The following is a 19,951-nucleotide window of genomic DNA, read 5'->3' on the forward strand; positions in this document are numbered from 1 at the left end:
GAAATGTTATTGAATGGAAATGTAACTTTATCTTGTAGCCAAAATCTTCCAAAAATTGTTATTTCTAGAAATGTAGATTACTAAATATAATGCACTTACGTGAACACAAATTTCATAATCTACATAGGAGTGCCATGAATCTTCTTTCTTGATTCTTGGATCTCGCACCCACACACTGATGAATTCCTGATTTGGCATAGTAGAGAAGGATGTTAGAAATGGTCACTTCACACCAGCATGTATGAAAGCTTTATTAAATGTAGTGCTTTTATACAAGATACTAGAACATGTGACAGCATTCCAGAAGTTAGATGTCTTGCTTCATAATGGAAATTCCTTTAGACATAATAGTCAGCAGATTCACAAAACCCACAAATAACTTAGTTATTTTTAGTACGATCTTCCAGGCAGTAGAAAGTACCAATAATTTACCCATTGTTCATTGTGTGAAGGAGGGCAAGGTACTGTGACCCAATGGTTATGATACTGGACTCGTAACCTAGAGGGAGAGAGTTCAAGTCCCAAGCTGTAAAATTGAATTCTATAAATCTGGTAATTTATGGGTTGGCATCAGGTAAAGTGGGCATAAAGCTCGACTAGTTCACTAATGTCCTTTTGGGAAGGGACCTGCCATCCTAACCTGCTTTATGTGGTTGACTCAATGCCCTCAGGGTTACTAGGAATGGACAGTAAATACTACCTTGCTAGTATCACCAAAAAAAAAAAAAACAACAGGTGAAATTTGAAAGCAAATTCTGCTGACATCAGTTCACAGGTTGGCTGATCAACTTGATTCAAATGGAAAGTTTAAAACAATGGCACGCAGATATAGAAAAAAGGCTCCATACGTAGACCCACAATGTTCAGATTGAGGTCTTGAGGCACAACATATAGCCCCAAGGAGTTATCTTCTCACCCATACCTTTATGCTGAAGTACAGTTCTGCCAGCAACAATCCTCTGGTACCTTGCCCAAGTGACTGATCTTCTAATCAGCCAGTTTATTCATATATACAAGCCATCACAGCTGAGCTCAATGCTGTCCTCAAAAAGTAAGGATTTCCAGTAGGGATTTACTGGAGAGCTAATGATCTATTTTCCAGCTAGTGAAATTGTTATTTCCACTTGCTGATTTAGCCAAGCTTTGAGTTCAGTTAACCAAAGGAGAAATTAAAATGGTCCTGAAAATCTCAAAATGAGAATTAGTTCTTTTTCTGTAAATTGAAATAAAAGTCTAAAAGATTCAGGGGGTTTTTCGGGGTGGGGGGGGAAACCAGAGAGGACAAGGCAAAAAGAGGTAAACTCTCCATTTATATTTACGCATGCAGTATTAATCACAACAGGTCAGCAGTTTATAGGGTGAAGCCTCAAAATTAGCTGTTTAGTACCTGTTGCTTCCTCTCTTTCAGCCAATTCCTTATCCATCTACAAGTTTTATGTAGGCTACCTCAGCCTTACACACAAAACTTTATCAAAGGTTTTCCCCAAAGGCCAAGTAAACTATAACAGGGCTTTGTAACAGCCACCTGGTTTATAACTTTCTCAAGAGTCACGGAGTTTAGGGAGGCAGAATTTGTTCCTTCCAAAACTATTTTGGCTTCCACTTGCTAGGTTATTTGTATACAAGTACTCAACGTTGTTCTCAATAATCAATTCCATTTTTTTTGCTAGTTACCGATGTAAAACTAATGGGTTTATAGTTACCTGGGTTTTACCGCTTTCTTGAAAATAGATACAATGATGACATTTCCAATCTGATTGGGTTTCCCCTGTATTTACCGACTCCCTCATGATGAGGGTCAGCATCTCGTAGTGCCCCTAGTGTCACTTAGCACCCTCGGATATATACGTCTGTCCCTGGCTATTATTGGTTCTGAGCCACTTAACCCTAAAGTGATGGAGCGGGTGCAGCTCCGAGGAAATTCTGGAGCCATGTCTTCAGAAGAGAGAAAATTGGCAAGAAATAAAATGGCAAAATTTAAAACCATTTCCAATTGTAATAAGATTTCTATATATTAACAGCTTAACAGGAATCTTTAAGATAAACCTTGGGATTACCATAATAAAATAACTCTTTCACACTGATCAAGTCAGATACTATGATTTCATGCAATTAAACAGAAAGCAAGGCTAAACTAGCAGAGCCTTCAGAGTTTTGTCTGGTCACAGGCAGGAGGTCCTTTTTAACCAATAGACTATTGAATAGTCAACTTGTCTTGCTCTGGAGGTGGAGAAAGGAGAACCTATGTGGCATGATTACCAACATAAATTTTCAAATGGCTATGAAACCCATTGCTGCAAAGTGCCTTGTGGAACTTGGGCCAAGTGGCCATTATACATAAATTATGGCATTTGAACAAACTTTCTCTCACTTGCGGAACGATAAGGGCAACAACTGGTGTTGTGGCCAACAGCCCTTGTGTATGAACCTGGAGAGTGGAGCTGTTTTCACTAGATATTTAAAACTCATTAGCACAACATGATGTAGAAAGATAGAGGATTCCCTGATGTGCCTTAAATGCAGCTTTCTTCTAGGTACTTGCACCCGAAGAGTTAAAATGAACCTTGCCTGCAAACTCTCTTCCTGTTGAGCATCACAAAATGACGTACAGAATTCCCAACACCATACACAATAGTGGATACAATTTGAACTTCAGCAAAACTCCACAAACCTGCCAAGATTTCAAAGGCATCTAAATATTGAGAAATTTGGTAACATTTACACGTCTTACCTTTCTTTTTTCCTTTATCATTTCTTCCATTGTTTCTAGTAGAAGTCTAGATGAGAAATCCACAGTATTTTCATTTCTGGGTACGTTATAGAATTTTAAAAAAAAGACTAAATGCACGCAACATTTCTATACTCAGCTAGGGTACACCATGCTGCTTTACTGCCATTTTTATTGAAATTTAACTTACTAAAATAACTTGATTTTACATGAGCTCAACATAAAAATACAAAACCAAACCTATAACAGATTAGGTCAAAATTGTGCGAGTCTACTGGCAACAGTTGACAGACATATCAAGAATTAATAATTTGACAAACTGAGGAACCTTTTATTCAAATTCCAAGAGCAGATGATGAACAGAAATTACACTGGAACACTAGGCTTGGATTAAGTATCTTATTCTCATGTTCAAATCCCTCAATGGCCTTGCCCCTCTACATAAGAGCATAAGAAGCAGGAGTAGGCCAATCGGCCCCTCAAGCCTGCTCCGCGCCATTCAATAAGATCATGGCTGATCTGATCCTAACCGCCAATCCACTATCACAGAACCATCTCCTGAATCTAACAGAATTAGACACACGAAATAGGAGAAGGATCAGGCTACACGGCCCCTGGGCCCGCTCCGCTACCCACAGGGCCATGACTGATCTGAACCTAGACTCATGTCCAAATTCCTGCCCGCTCCCCGTAACCCTTAATTCCCTTTACTTCTAGGAAACTGTCTATTTCTGTTATAAATTTATGTAATGATGTAGCTTCTACAGCTTTTTGGGGCAGCATATTCCATGGACCTACCACCCTCTGAGTGAAGTAGTTCCTCCTCATCTCAGTTTTGAAAGAACAGCCCCTTATTCTAAGACTATGCCCCCTAGTTCTAGTTTCACCCATCATCGGGAACATCTTCCCCGCATCCACCCGATCCAACCCCTTCATAATCTTATATGTTTCAATAAGATCGCCTCTCATTCTTCTGAACTCCAATGAGTAGAGTCCCAATCTACTCAACCTCTCCTCATATGTCCATCCCCTCATCCCCGGGATTAACCGAGTGAACCTTCTTTGTACTGACTCGAGAGCAAGTATGTCCTTTCTTAATTATGGACACCAAAACTGTATGCAGTATTCCAGGTGCGGTCTCACCAATACCTTGTACAACTGAAGCAATACCTCCCTATTTTTATATTCTATCCCCCTAGCAATGAAAGCCAACATTCCATTGGCCGCCTTAATCACTTGCTGCACCTGCATACTAACCTTTTGAGTTTTGTGCACCAGGACCCCCAGATCCCTTTGTACTTCAGTACTTTCCAGTTTCTTGCCATTAAGATAATAACTTGCTCTACGATTTTTCCTGCCAAAGTGCATAACCTCACACTTTCCAGTATTGTATTCCATCTGCCAAATCTCTGCCCACTTACTTAGCCTGTCGATGTCCCCTTGCAGGTTTTTTATGTCCTCCTCACTCACTACTTTCCCTCCTATCTTAGTATCATCTGCAAACTTTGATATGTTGCACACGGTCCCCTCCTCCAAATCGTTAATATAGATTGTAAAGAGTTGGGGACCCAGCACGGACCCCTGCGGAACACCACTAGTTACTGATTGCCAGTCTGAGAATGAACCATTTATCCCAACTCTCTGCCTTCTGTTAGATAGCCAATCCTCTATCCATGCCAGAATATTACCCCCAATCCCATGATTTTTTATCTTAAGCAATAATCTTGTGTGGCACCTTGTCAAATGCCTTTTGGAAGTCTAAATACACTACGTCCACTGGTTCCCCTTTATCCACCCTATATGTTACTTCCTCAAAGAACTCCAGCAAATTTGTCAAACATGACTTCCCCTTCATAAAACCATGCTGACTTTGTCCTATTAAATTATGATTATCCAAATGTCTCCTTAATAATGGACTCCAAAATTTTACCTACCACAGATGTTAGGCTAACCAGTCTATAGTTTCCAGCCTTCTGTCTACTGCCCTTTTTAAATAAGGGTGTTACATTAGCAGTTTTCCAGTCTGCCGGGACTTTTGCTGAGTCCAGGGAGTTTTGGAAAATTACCAATGCATCCACAATCCTTACCGCCACTTCCCTCAAGACCCTAGGATGTAAGCCATCAGGTCCAGGTGATTTATCCGCCTCGAGTCCCATTATTTTACCGAGTACCACTTCCTTAGTGATTTTGATTGGGTTTAGCTCCTCCCCCCCCTTTAGCCCCCTGTTTGTCCAGTGTTGGGATATGCTTAGTGTCCTCTACTGTAAAGACTGATGTAAAATATTCAGTGTTTTTGCCATCTCCATATTTCCCACCATTAATTTCCCGGTCTCATCCTCTAAGGGACCAACATTTACTTTAGCCACCCTTTTTCTTTTTATATAACTATAAAAACTCTTACTATCTGTTTTTATATTTTTTGCTAATTTACTTTCATAATCTGTCTTCCCTTTCTTAATCAATCTTTTTGTTATTTTTTGCTGTCTTTTAAAGTTTTCCCAATCCTCTATCCTCCCACTAGATTTGGCTACCTTATATGCCCTTGTTTTTAGTCGAATACTATCCTTAATTTCTTTACTTAGCCACGGATGGCTGTCTTTTCTTTTACACCCTTTTCTTCTCAGTGGAATATATTTTTTTTGGAAGTTGTAAAATAACTCCTTAAATGTACACCACTGATCATGTATCGTCTTACCCTTTAATCTATTTTCCCAATCCACTCTACTCAATTCCACTCTCATACCTTCATAGTCTCCTTTATTCAAGCTTAGCACGCTTGTTTGAGATCCAACCTTCTCACCCTCTAATTGAATATGGAATTTAACCATGTTATGGTCACTCATTCCAAGGGGATCCTTTACTAGGATATTTTTAATTAATCCTGTCTCGTTACACAGGACCAGATCTAAGGTTGCTTGCCCCCTGGTCGGTTCAGTTACATACTGCTCAAGAAACCCATCCCTAATACACTCAATGAACTCATCCTCAAGGCAGCCCTGCCCAATTTGATTTGTCCAATTAATGATAGTTAAAATCCCCCATAATTATAGATGTTCCCTTATTACAAGCCTCAACTATTTCCTGATTGATACTCCGTCCAACAGAGTTGCAACTGTTCGGAGGCCTATAGACTACGCCCACTAGTGTTTTTTTCCCCTTATTATTCCTTACCTCCACCCAAACTGTTTCATTATCCTGATCTTTTGACCCAATATCATTTCTCTGTATTACAGTGATTCCTTCCTTTATTAACATAGCCACCCCACCTCCCCTTCCTTCCTGCCCGTCCTTCCTGATCGTTAAATAACCTGGTATGTTTAATTCCCAGGCATTGTCACCCTGCAGCCATGTTTCTGTAATGGCCACAAGATCATACCCATATGTAGTTATTTGTGCCATTAACTCGTCTATTTTGTTACAAATGCTACGTGCATTCAGATAGAGAACTTTCAAAGATGTTTTGTGACACTTAGTTCCTGCTTTTGCCCTTTTTATTACTTTACCTTTTACTCCATACCTTCCGCCCCTTCCTGACACGCTCTGGTTTTTAATTTCCCCACTGCTACCTAAGCCTATGACCTTCTCTGTTGTCATTTTTATTATTTGCTCTCTAGGAACCTCCCCCCCCCCCCACTAGTTAATTTAAAGCCCTCTCTACAGCCCTAGTTATATGATCCGCCAGGTCTCTAGTCCCAGCACTGGCCAAGTGAAACCCGTCCCAACGGAACAGCTCCCTCCTGCCCCAGTACTGGTGCCAGTGTCCCAGGAAGCAAAACCCATTTCTCCCACACCAGTCTTTGAGCCACGCATTTAACTCTCTAATTTTATTTGTCCTAGCCAAATTCGCTCGTGGCTCAGGTAATAATCCAGAGATTACCCCCCTTGTGGTTCTGCTTTTTAATTTGGCCCCTAGCTGCTCAAACTCCCTCAGCAGAACCTCCTTCCTTGTCCTATCTATGTCATTGGTACCAACATGGACCACGACAACCGGATCCTCCCCCTCCCACTCCAAGTTTCTCTCCAGTCCAGAGGAGATGTCCTTAACCCTGGCACCGGGCAGGCAACACAGCCTTCGGGACTCTCGCTCTCGGCTGCAAAGAACTCTATCTATCCCCCTAACGATACTATCCCCTACCACTACAACATTTCTTTTAATTCCCCCCACTTGAATGGCCCCCTACTCCACGGTGCTATGGTCAGGTTGCTCATCCTCCCCGCAGTCCCTGTTCCCATCCTCACAGGGAGTAAGAGCCTCGAACCTGTTGGACAAGTGCAATGGCTGCGGCTCCTCCAACACTACCTCCTGGATCCCCGTACCTGCCTCACTTCTAGTCACACCATCCTGACCCTGGCCACGGACTACATCTGAATTAATTAATCTAATTGGTGTGAATACCTCGTGATACACAGAGTCCAGGTAACTCTCCCCCTCCCTGATGTGTCTCAGTGTTTGAAGCTCGGACTCCAGCTCTTCAACACGGAGCCAGAGTTCCTCGAGCAGCCAACACTTACTGCAAATGTGATCACCGTGAGCATCAATGGTGTTCACCAGCTCCCACATATTGCAGCAGCAACACATCACCTGATCTCCCATTCTATGTAATTAATTAAATTTATTATTCTTAAATACCCTCTGCCCCGATTCTAGATGGTGAATATCTCTAGCCCTATAAGCCCTTTGAGAACTTGGTGTTACTCCAATTCTGGCCTCTTGTGCATCCCAGATTTCTTTTGCCCCTCTATCGGCAGCTGTGCCTTCAGCTGTCTAGGCCCCATGCTCTGGAATTCCCTCCCTAAACCTCTCTGAATCTCTACCTCTCCCCTTTCAGATGCTCCTTAAACCTACCTCTGATTCAAGCTTTTGATTACCTGTCTTAACTCTCGCGACTCGGTGTCAGATTTTGGCTTGGGATGTTATACTACATTAAAAAGGTACTATATAAATGCAAGTTGTTGTTCTGGTATCCACAGTACCTCCAATTTATAGAAGCTCTTGTGATTTTAATTTCTATGGGCTGCTTAAGTTTCATAGTTTTAACTGGAATATTCCTGCACAACTTCAGTTAAATTTAGCATCTCACAAAAGTTCTCTGTAAATATCTGAAAAGGGTCATTTAAAACTTGTGATCAAAGTGGGGTTGTCACACATTCGGGATCCATTAGGTTATCAGATGTGTCTATCTCAAGCACATAATTCTTTTTTGTATTTGAAGCACTTTGGGACATCGCGAGGTCGTGAAAGGTGCTATATAAATGCATGCAAGGCGCTATATAAATGCAAGTCTCTATTAGTATGTTATTGCTGTTGCTGTGTACTAATAGCAAAAACATTTTCCTACAATAATACGGTTTTTCTTTTGGTAGCTGCTAGTCTTTGAGATTAGGATAGTGGATCTTCATGAATGGGTTTATATTTGCAGGTGGTCCCCCACTAAGAAAAGTTTGAAAATCACCAATTTAAAAAAGTTATACTCCATAAATAAGCCAGTTAAAGATAGCTTGTTAAAACACAAAATGGACAGTACTTTTGTTAATTCTACATTGTTTAATTTACTATCTTATTTTTATACCATATTTTATTCTATTGCCATCATAATCTATGCTGTTAGTAAAGCCAGTATCTATGATTGCGAACAAGACTGAAACACAAAAGATGGACCATCGAAACAGATACACAGACATCTGACGTTTGAGCAGTCTGTTTCCAACAACAGAAAGTCTTGCCCATATCCAAAGTATCCAGATATGCATGGTTTCAAATTCTGATTGTCAATCTTTCATGACTAACCAAAGACTAGGGGCACGATCTTGCCAGCCCTGGGGAGGTGGGTATGGAGGCGAAACTGCCAGGAAAATGGCAGAATTTGGGGGCGGGTGCCCAACCTGCCCCCATGCCAATATCCCAGGAGGCAAGTAGCCGTCCCGCGCCGGGTCCCGTCTCCTTGGAGGAGGGAAGGGATTAAAGCCTATTAACAGGTAGTTAACAGGCAGAAAATAAGATTATCCCCTTTTTGCCCTCAAGTGCGTGCTTTACGAAGGTTCCGAAACCCGCCAGCTCAGCGAGGCGAGTACTGGGTCTGCAGGGGTGCACAAGTGTGCTGTGAAGGTAAGTAATGGGTGCAAGAGTGTAGAGGTGAGTATCTGAGGTAAGTGCAAAGTGTTATTAAAAGTGTACTTACCTTTGTTTCTTCCTGCAGGCTTCAGTCGGTGTCTATGCGGAGAGTCTCGCACCTCCGCTTTGGAACTGACAGATGGCCATTGCATTCTCAGATGCAACAACCATCTCATTTCTACAAAAGAAAAGTAGTTTGATGAGGTCTTGAGTTCAAGACCTCATCAAACTACAAAGAATGTCACTGTTTGACAGCTTCACAGCTGTCAAACGATGACAATTCATCTGTCAAAATGGACAGATGAAACATCATACGTTGACGTTCTCTGCAACCGGCTTTCCCTTAATTGGCCTACTAAGCCCGCTGGGCGGGCTTAACAAGGTCAATCAAGGGAAAATAGCGTGGGTTGGCCAAAAGTTGTCGGGTTTCAGTCCTGCCTTCAACAAGTGGGAGTCCCGCCTCCAAAAGCTCCCCATTGGCAAAATCATCCCCAAGGTGATCTTCTGTGATGTTGCTCAAACACAGTTTTAAGTTTGTGTAAATGACAGACAGATAAGGAAGACAATTTAATTTGAGAGTGTTCACTGTCATCAAGCGGATTATCTGTAATTTATAATAGAATAATTTTCAAATCATGCAAATCCTGACCATCTGATTAGCTGACTTTCAGAACATCTCTACATTTAGTGTTGCTGTGTTTTCACAATGCAAGACCTGGGTGCAACTTGGCCTCCTCAGCCAGTTGTGGTTCTGCTCAGTTCTAAAAAAGAGATCCCAGGAGATACAGGTAGAAGTTTTACATGCTGGTCATAACATTTTTTTTTTTTTTTACTTTTTCTAGTTTCTCTTAGCATTGGTCATTTTGTTATGTTGGATTGGCTCGAAAAAGATGCCCTCAGGTAAAAATTTTACAGCCCTTAAACCAGGCTGGGGAGGATCTTGACCACCGGCACTAGCCTTCCTAATGATGATGTCCCCAAGTACCACTTGACATTAGATAGTATTTACAGCACAGAAACAGGCCATTCAGCCCAACAGGTCCATGCCAGTGTTTATGCTCCTGTGAGCCTCCTCCCACCCTTCATCTAACCCAGTCAACATATACCTCTACTCATTGCTCACTCGTGTTTGTCTAGCTTCCCCTTAAATGCATCTATGCTACTTGCCTCAACGACTGTGGTAGCGAGTGGCACATTCTAACCACTTTGCAGATAAAGAAGTTTCTCCTGAATTCCCTACTGGATTCATTAGAGACTGCCTTATATTTATGACCCCTAGTTCTGATCTCCCCCGCAAGTGGATGTGTCTTCTCCAAGTCTACCCCATCAAACCCTTTCATAATCTTAAAGACCTCTATCATGTCACTCCTCAGTCTTCTCTTTTCTAGAGAAAAGAGCCCCAGCCTGTTCAATCTTTTGTGATAGGTATAACCCCTCAGTTCTGGCATCATTCTAGTAAACCTTTTTTGCATCTTCTCCAGTGCCTCTATATCCTAATGGGTTAGAAGTAGCATGCTAAAAGTTTATGCGTAAATGCTACAGCAACTTCAGGCAAGGGCAGCTGCATGCTAAAACCCTGAAATGCAAAAGTTGCTGTCCCAATTGCCCTGGTCCGCCGTTAGCATCTCACTGTCTACCTCACCATTGAACAGTATGAAGTTGCTGTACTTGCACGGTGGATACAAACTAAACTCGCCACAGAAAGTTAAGTCTTGTCCATTTCAAGTCCAAGTACCCTTTTAACAACGTGAGGAGTGTTAATTACTGCCAGTCAACCTCTCTGGCATTGAAAATTAACTATTACAGGTGTGCAGTCTCATTCCTTCAGGTTTTAATAGTTGAAGATTTAAAAAATGTCAATTTTTGAAAAACTTTTCTGTTGCCTCTTTTTCGCTCTCTTAATCCAGTCTTTTTTCCCCTCTATTTCTTTTTCTGTACCTGATGGGATATTGAATTCATCCACTTGAACTTACACTCTCTTCAATCCTTGCACTTTTAATTTCACAATCCTTCAATCTGATTGGTTAAGGAGTACACAGTTGCTTGCCCCGTTCACTCAGGTCCCAGATGCCCAGTTTCCCTTGCTGCACCATTATCAGCTCGCACTTTCAGCAACTTGCCACACAAATAATTTTAAACACCTGAACATGCAAGGGCAAGTCTAACTAACAGTGGATTCATTAGATGCCCTGCCACAGCAAATTATGGCCCAATCTTACAAGATGTTAGGAGTGACAAAACAACACCAGCTGATAAGCTCAGAAAATCAACTGCAAACTGAACAGAAGTTGAGTAAAGCTATTTCACACTAGCTTCTGAAATAAACGGAATTCCAAACTTACCTGGTACAGAAAATGAAGACAAGCAGAAACCTTCAAAAGGTGCTTTTACACTAAAAGTTGTGCAGCGGACTCCAAGCACAGAGTTCTCCACAGTGTAAACATCTCGATTTTGCAATGGGTTTAGGAATCTACTGTCAGGTTATGGCACCTGAGTAATATAAACACAGGGAGCAGCTCCCATGTATTGTACAGCAGAGCCCAGCTTGCCGATAGAGACCAGCTTCTGCACAGAGCACAGAAGTGGCAGAGTTTAGAGTTCACTCTTCTAAAAAGCATATGGACAGAATTCTTCTAAAGAAACAGACAAGCCAAGAGTGCAGTGTGCATTGTCCAACTGGGCGAGATAGGTGTGTTGAATGATTTTCTTGATCCTACCTTCTTACTGTATGGCATCAGTGCAATACTGTTCATAAAATATGAGCCAATGCCTCCGTGCACAATACAACATAGAATCTTACAGCACAGAAGGAGGCCATTCATCCTATTGTGTCTGTGCCGACCCTTTGGAAGAGCTATCCAATTAGTTGGACTCCACTGTTCTTTCCCCATAGCCCTGCAAATATTTCCTTTTCAAGCATATATCCAATTCCCTTTTGAAAGTAACTATTGAATCTGCTTCCACCACCCCTTCAGGCAATACATTCCACATCATAACTCGCTGTGTAAAAACATCTCATCCCCCCCACACCGGTTCTTTTTCCAATCATCTTAATATGTCAGTGGAAAGCAATTCACCCTATTTACAATATCAAAACCCCTCATAATTTTGAGCACTTCTATTAAATCTCCAGTTAACCTTCGCTGCTCTAAAGAGAACAATCCCAGCTTCTCCAGTCTCTCCATGTAGCATAACTGAAGTCCTGCATCCCTGGAACCATTCTGGTAAATCTCCTCTGCACCCATACCAAGGCCTTAACATATTCCTATAGTGTGGTGCCCAGAATTGGACAATACTCCAACTGAGGTCTAACCAGTGATTTATAAAGGTTTAACAGAACGTCCTTGCTTTTGTACAAAAAGAGGCTTTATAATGTACAAAAAAGTATAAAAATTACTAACTCACTATGTCCCATTTTTCAAACTCCTTGGAAGATCGGTGGATGACAACTACTCAGATGAGAAAGCAGACTGTTGACAGATTCTAAAAGAGAACAGGCGCAAAACTTCTACAGGTGGAAAGGTGAATAAATACATCTAGTTCACTAAAATCTTGGCTACTGGAAAGTCAAAATGCAGCGATATAAAAAAAAACTTGCATTTAATAGAACACCTTTAACGACCTCAGAACGTCCCAAAGCACTTTACAGCCAATGAAGTACTTTTGAAGTGTAGTCACGGTTGTAATGTAGGAAACGGAGCAGTCAATTGCACACAACTAGCTCCCATAAACAGCAATGTGATTATGTTGACTGAGGGATAAATATGGCCAGGACACTGGGATAACTCCCCTGCTCTTCTTCTAAATAGTGCCATGGCATCTTTTACATCCACCGGAGAGCAGACAGGGCCTTGGTTTAATGTCGTAGCCGAAAGATGGCACCTCAGACAGTGCAGCACTGCTAGATTGTGCTCAAGTCTCTGGAGTGGGATTTGAACCCACAACCTTCTGACTCAGTGGCGAGTGTGCTACCTACTGAGCCACAGCTGCCACATAAAAATGGAGAACTTGAGCAGTACCTAAAGCATTCCAATAAAATTTGTATTGAGGTAGGTAGTGATCAGAGATGGAATTAATCTATGACCTCCACAGGCTCAGAGAAGGCTGACATCTTAAATAAAGCTGAGACATGGTACAGAAGTGTCCCGAGATTAAAGATGTTCAGCAGGCTACAAACCTTTACATGGTGTCAGAACTGGGAGATGTAAAGCTCCCGGATCATAGAAGACCTGAAGGAAATGTTGTAGAAGCACAGAGAAAATGGAAGCAGTGTTTTGAAGTGTACGCAATACAACCATTAAGTAGGCACATTTGAAGAATGCATTACATTTCAGAAGATTAATACAGATGACATGTGTTCAAACCAGGTTTCAAGCTCAAAGGAGAAAGCATTGATCAATATTTAATAGATACGATTTGTGAAAAAAGACAAGTGTGAGCAGAAGCCTCATTAAAGGCAGAATTTTAATCGAGATAACAGATGATAAAGTCAGAGCAAAATTACTAAGCAAATAGGAGCGTAGATCTACAGAAAGCAGCTGAATATTTGCCAAGCACCAAAACATAGCTGGAATATCAGTCACTTCATACAATGAAAGGAAGATCGGTTAGACTGCTTTCTTGTTCATCTCGTTACTTTAAACACCAGATTACTTACGCACACAGTTGTTTCAATACAGAATCAGGACTTTACTGAAACTCCATACTTCACAAAACCAGTATGAGCGCTCTGTGTGACATCACACTTCACAATTCTAGTAGGAGCTGAACAATGGTTCACTTGCATCTCATACCAAATTTCACCTTCGATCACTACATTCCATGCAAATCATAGTTCAAAGATACATACAAATGTCAACAGAATAACATGAACTAAACAAACATGCACTTCCATTAACACAAAAGTGCCCGAATAAACGCCCCATCATTTTATTACCATATAAACACAAGTGACTCGATTCCTGACATGATGGACATACATGTCAGCCCTCTGATCTGTGGAGATACATTTGCTTAAAATCCCCTTACACAATTTACAACCCATGCTCAGCAGAAAGCTGTTTTAACTCAAGTGTGCGGATCCCAAAGACTGCCCAGAAAGAACAATTGAGTACTCAGGTAATGTGAAGCCTCATTCCCACAAGATCTTTAAGCTAGGCATGGGAGTTCATTTTAAAGCTGTGCCACAGTCAATTTACAAGAAGCCAAGTATACAACGGAGCAAATCTAATGTAAAGTTGGTAATGTACTCTGGCCATATCAAGCAAATAGGAAAATGTGATGTGAATATAAAGCCTGGAATTTAAATGTCTGGAACAAGTTGAGCCAGTTCCTGGAATGCAGCACCATCAGTTAAGACTTATCAAGAGATCTGATGCAGTCATTAACAATAAAATGCTGAAAAGTGACAGATGTAGGCTGCTCTATTTAAAGACTTAAGATGCATAAAAGCAAAGCATATGAATAAAAGTCAACTGCTCAATCATTATACATGCACCAAGGAAAACATCAATCTCACTTCATGATAAAGTTTGTGACGAGCTGAATAAAATGGAGAAACTTGATGCAATGAAAAAGGTCAAGAACCAAACTAGTGTCAGCAGTATGGCAACAGTAGTCAAACCAAACAGCAAATGAGTGAGAATATGTCTGAACCTTAAAGGTTTAAATAGTAAGCTAGAAAGAGAACATTAGCCAAGGCAGACCATAAAGGAAGTAGTGTCCCGGTTAGCAAATGATTAAGTCTTTGGGATCACCCCAGCTCCAGAAACTTTCTAACGCATAGACCCAGAGATTTACTGGGGTGGGATTTCAAAGTTGCCGGGGGGGTGAGGGAGGTAAGGAGTTCTGCTTCGAACGTTGGCGTTTTAACTTGTGCCTTTTTAAATTTTAAATCAGGATCCCCACCCGGAAGCCAACCTGATTGGCAGGCTTGACGCCCCGTTGGGCGGGGAACGCTCAAGAGGCCGCAGCCAGGAGCAGGTAGGTTTCCTGCTCCTCGGGTTAGTGATAGCAAGGGGGGGGTGGGCAGAGCGTGGATTGGAGGGTCAGGGAATGATCACGGGGTGTCGGAGAGAGATTGGGGGCAGAGGGGAGGTGGGCGCGTTGGGTCAGCAGGTTTGCTGGGGGGGGGGGGGGGGTGGCCTCCTGGTCCATAAGCAGTGCTGGAAAGACACTTACCTTTTCCACGCAGCAGTCCTCACCTCCCTTTAGCTGCTGGGTTTCCCCAAAGGCTTGGGAAACCCAGCCAGCCAGCGTTAAAGCTGGACAACAAACTCTGAGGCACATACAGGAAACTCTCTTTATCCGGCACCGACGTGGTGCCGGTTTATCAAAAAGTCCAGATTACAGATATAGTTAAAAGGTAAGAGAGCTCTGTACACAGCAACAACTGTTTAGCAACAGGTGCAAGAAGCCCGGCCACAGACCAAGCGTCCCTGTTGCTTAGCAACAAGTGCAGGAATCCCCGATTACACAGCCAAGAATCAAAAAACGGCCACTAATATGAAGAAAAACTTAACTGAACCTACTCCTGAATTTTGCCAGTTAACCGAGATTTCCAGTTGTTTGGGTGCCGGTAAATCGAGAGTTTCCTGTAGCTTCATTTAAATGAGTAACCCGCCTCCTGGGAGCAGGTTGTTTGCCCACCCGCCATACCGCCTCTGCTAAAACCAGAAGTAGGTGGGTTGGGTTCAGGTTTGCGATTTTTAAAATTTTAACATCCCACCCAACCCACCCGTTTTGGGGGTTAAAATTACCCCCATAATGTCAGATCCTGGAAGGTATTGAATGAGTGGAAGTTATTATAGACAATATGTTGATCTGGGGCCAGAATGAACAAACATAACAAAAAGGTTGTCCTATGAGCAAGGGAACATAATGTGAAGCTGAATATGAACAAGTGCACAGACGAAGTACAAGAAGTCAGTTACTCAAGACTCAACAAAAGGACTAAAGGCTGATGAAAGCACTCAAAGTAAAAAAAGATACCCAACCAAATTTTTTTTTTTTTTTTTTTTTAAATCCTGCAACAGTATGTTGGCATAGTTAGGTATGTTCAAGCTCAATACACAAAACCTCTAATGAAAGCTATTTGAAACAGACATATGCATGATGGAAGATTTTAAGAGCTGCAATGCATGGTCACAGAAACCCCAGTGTTAAAATGCTATGATGTGACCAATCCAAGAAGGATCAGCAATGATGGCATGCAGTTCAGGAAAAGGTCCAGTATTATTACAGGAGGAACCGCTCATAGCATGTGCCTCACAATCAATCAATCACACCAACCTAATGCAGGTATGCCCAATAAGAAAGAGAAAAATTTGCAGCTGCCATATTTGGGGGTAAAAAAAATGCAACCATTATGGTACGCAAGAAATGTTGTGACTAAGAGTGATCATAATTTGCAATGCTTCATGAAACGCAACCAAGACTCCAGAGCATGCTATTTAAGTTGCAAAAGTATAAGTTTTGACAGTAGAAAACTTGACAAGATGAAATGATACAGAAAAAGACCACACACACACACGAAGGATCTGTGACAAGTCCAATTCAGGATGGCGTGTAATACAAATCGGCATGATGCTGATGGTGGACTCTATGATGATGGCATTGTTGAAGGTCAGGGGGAGTTGGTTAGGCTTTTCTTCTTAGAGCTGGGTTACTGCCTGTCAATTGTGGCATGAACATTACCTGCCACTTGTCAACCCAAGCCTGGACCTGGTGTAAATCCTGCTGCAAGCTAGCATGACTACGCCATTATCAGAGCAGTTATGAATAGCACTAAACAGTCAGTGAACAGGTCCATTCCTGACCTCGTGACCAAGGGAAGGTCACTGAAGCAGCTGAAGATGTCAGGGCCAGGGACATTGCCCTGAGGAACTCCTGCAACAATGTCCCGGGGTTGCAGTGATTGCCCTCCGATTATCATTACCACTTTCCTATGTGGCGGGTATGAATCCAGCCACTGGAGGGTTTTCCCTACTATCTGTTTCGGTCGAGCCCCTTGGTGTATGCTTGGTGAAATGCTGCCTTAATGTCAAGGACAGCTGTTCTCACCTTTCCTCAGCTCTTGATCGAGGACTTGAGTGAGAGCAGGAGCAGTATTGTTCTGGCAGAACCCAACTGATCATCAGTGTGCTAGTTATTGGTGTTACCTGATAGCAGTATGGATTACTTCTATCATTTTGTGAATGATTGGGAGGAGGCAGTATTTTCCTGGATTAGGTTTGTCATTGGGGCATACCTGGGCAATTTTCCACATCAGGTAGATGCAAGCGTCATAACTGCATTGGAATAGTTTGGTAGTGGGAGTGGTGAGTTCTGGTGCATAAATCTTCAGCATGATGGCCATCAGCGACCAATATACTCAAATGCTTCTAAAGGTCACATGGAATGAACCAAATTGATTGGCCATTGGGATCTATAAAGGGTGAAGACCCCGAGGAGGCCAAGTAGGATCGTCCACTTGGCACCTTTGGCTGAAGACGCTTACAAACATTCTAACCTTGTCTCTTGCATTCACGTGCCCCACCTGCCACGGTTGAGGATGAGGATTTTCATGGAGCCACCCCCATAAGTTAGTTGCCCGATTAGCCCTACCACATCCAATGGAGAGTTGTGGTGCGCACAGAGCTTTGCTTTAATTAGTTGCTTGTGGGACTGTGTAGCTCACTACTTTTGGCTTTTAGCACACAGGTAGCCCAGTGTTGTAGTTTCACTAAACTACTGCCTCATTCCTGTGCCTGCAAGTCCCAGAATACTGCAGTGACATGTGGAGAGTCTCCTAGCATCCATCAGTATGATTCACAGAACAGTGGAGTGACTAAGTAACAAATGGGTCACAAGGAAAATAGAATTAAACTAAAACTTCAAAACATACAATGATTTGACCCTGTGCCACTTAATTTCTTTTTCTTTATAGGTCACATGAAGGGCATTTGTTCAAGAGCAGGTGCTGCATAAAACAAAGTCTGGTTGAAATATCCCATCTACTAATTTCTCAAAATTAGTGATCAAACTGCATGTATTCATTTTATTATCTGGACGGAAGATGCCAAGTTCCAATTGTCCCTGGTCCTGTTCCAGTCCATGCTGTATATTTGTACATGTGAACTTTCCTGAAGAATCTTAGCTGTGATATGAAAGAACAAACAGAACATTTGCAGTGCCAACCTTGAGGAAACCAAAGGCTAATTTGGCCCAAATTTTGCAGTAAAAATAACAGTGAGGCTACCAGCAGTCACTGTTACTAAAGAGTAAATTGGACATCAACTTCTGGGAACTGCACATGCACAGTTAAAAAGTGAAAAATCAGGAAGTTGCTGTCCGAGTTGCCCTGCTCCTCCAGAAGCTTCGATATATCTTGATGAGACATTCAGCATTGAAACACATGAATGGCATGAAGTTGCTGTATTTATGAGATAGATACCCACGAAACACGCTAGAAAAAGTTAGGGCTTGTCCATTCCAGTGTAAGTAATTTTTTTAATGGCATGATAAGTCTTAATTACCACAAACAACCTATCTGGCACTGAAAATTAATTTTAAGTATGGAGTCTCATTCCTTCAGATTTTAATTATTGTTGGAGATTTTTAAAAATAAAAACAATTTAATTAATTTTTTGAAAACTCTCTTACCTCTTAATACAATTTTTCTTTCTCTCTTTCACTTTCTGTGCCTGATTAATGTGCATTAAAAACTAACTGCAGGAAGTAGGTGGAGCAGTGGATTAGAATATTATCCTTTGGCCTTTGAAATCTGGGTATGAATCCAGCCATTCTGATGGGATGAAAATCCTCCACACTCTAAAGCATGAATGGGTGTTTGGTCTCAACCCAATTCCTTGTGGCCTGAAAACCAAATAAACTTACCTTTGATTATGCATAAACAACAGCATCGATCCCAAGAGTCCAGAAAGTTAACCGGTGTAGGAAACAGGAGGGAGGAAAAAAAAAACTATTTGCCTCAATAGTTATGCTATGTACTTAGGATAAGAAAAAGCCATCAAACTCATGCACATATGCACTAGCCCCATCCCGATGTACCCACCCATCCTTCATCCCTCCCCTTCCCCCACACCTCCTGAGCAAAATCAAAAAGCACAAAGATTGGTCGCCAATTCAGGAAACCTCGATGAAAAAATGTCCACTCTGATCAATCAAAAAAGTGACCAGGGCAGGCCCCAGAAGGCCCAAACCCGTTAGTTTTTACCCAAAATAATGCCCTTCTTCTGCCATGATTTCAGTTTTTCAGCAACATGTCTAATGCCTTCTTGAAGGACTGCCACCTCCAGAATGCTGTTCCACAAGTTGAATCACTGTATGGGAAAAATAAAGCTTCTGCACATCCAACCTCACTGCCCGTTTCCTCAGTTTAAATATGTACCCTATAGTACAAACCAGCCCCATCACCTCAAACAATATATCCACTTGTCGGTTATTGATACCTTTAATAATTCTAAATACCTGAAACGGAGCCCCTCTAAGTCTGCCTGCCCAGTGAATCCAAACCCAATGCATGGTCCTTCTCCATAACTCAAAGCACTTGGGTTAAGGGTCATCCTCATTGCTCTTCATCTTAGTCACCGGACATATGAGATACAAATCTTTTAAAAGTGAATAAAATTGTACAAAAAAAGCTTTCCATTAATACTGTATTAGAATAGGCATTCCTAAGAAGTACCTGGAAATATATTTGTTGCTCTCATTTCAACAACCATTGCAGTTAGAGATGTTCAATGACAATCAGCATTTCTGCACAATCTAATGGACCGCCCAAGCAGTGCACTCTAATAATGTACAAGATTATTATTTTTCTTTCCTTTTCTAGGCCCTTCCCAAAACAGCCTGAATTTAGAGTCAGAGTTATACAGCAGAGAGGCCCTTCAGCCCATCGTGTCTGTGCCAGCCATCGAGCCCTGTCTATTCTAAACCCATTTTCCAGCACTTGGTCCGTAGCCTTGTATGCTATGGCATTTCAAGTGCTCATCTAAATGCTTCTTGAATGTGGAGGGCTCCTGCCTCTACCACCCTTCCAGGTAGTGAGTTCCAGATTCCAACCACCTTCTGGGTGAATTTTTTTTCCCTCAAATCCCCTCTAACCCTCC

At 41.9% G+C, this 19,951-nt stretch overlaps 1 protein-coding gene across 4 annotated transcripts in view; it reads right to left on the reverse strand.

Moving 5' to 3' along the window:
* Positions 1–19,951, reverse strand: part of snx10b (sorting nexin 10b) — a 74,845-nt gene that overhangs the window by 35,641 nt on the left and 19,253 nt on the right. For 2 of the 4 annotated variants that reach the window (XM_085988649.1, XM_085988648.1), the window contains exons 1-3: positions 2,732–2,777; positions 1,704–1,935; positions 100–186 (exon numbers count right to left, since the gene is read on the reverse strand). In XM_085988649.1, the coding sequence (XP_085844775.1) occupies positions 100–186; positions 1,704–1,805 (189 nt within the window). In that variant the 5' untranslated portion in view covers positions 1,806–1,935; positions 2,732–2,777. Of the gene's footprint in view, positions 1–99; positions 187–1,703; positions 1,936–2,731; positions 2,808–19,951 lie in introns of those variants that run through there. The other 2 variants (XM_085988651.1, XM_085988650.1) reach the window with 2 other exon arrangements.

Source organism: Somniosus microcephalus, chromosome 5 (assembly GCF_052327205.1).
Source record: "Somniosus microcephalus isolate GS21.2 chromosome 5, FLI_Smic_1.0, whole genome shotgun sequence".
NCBI classification, from domain to species: domain Eukaryota; kingdom Metazoa; phylum Chordata; class Chondrichthyes; order Squaliformes; family Somniosidae; genus Somniosus; species Somniosus microcephalus.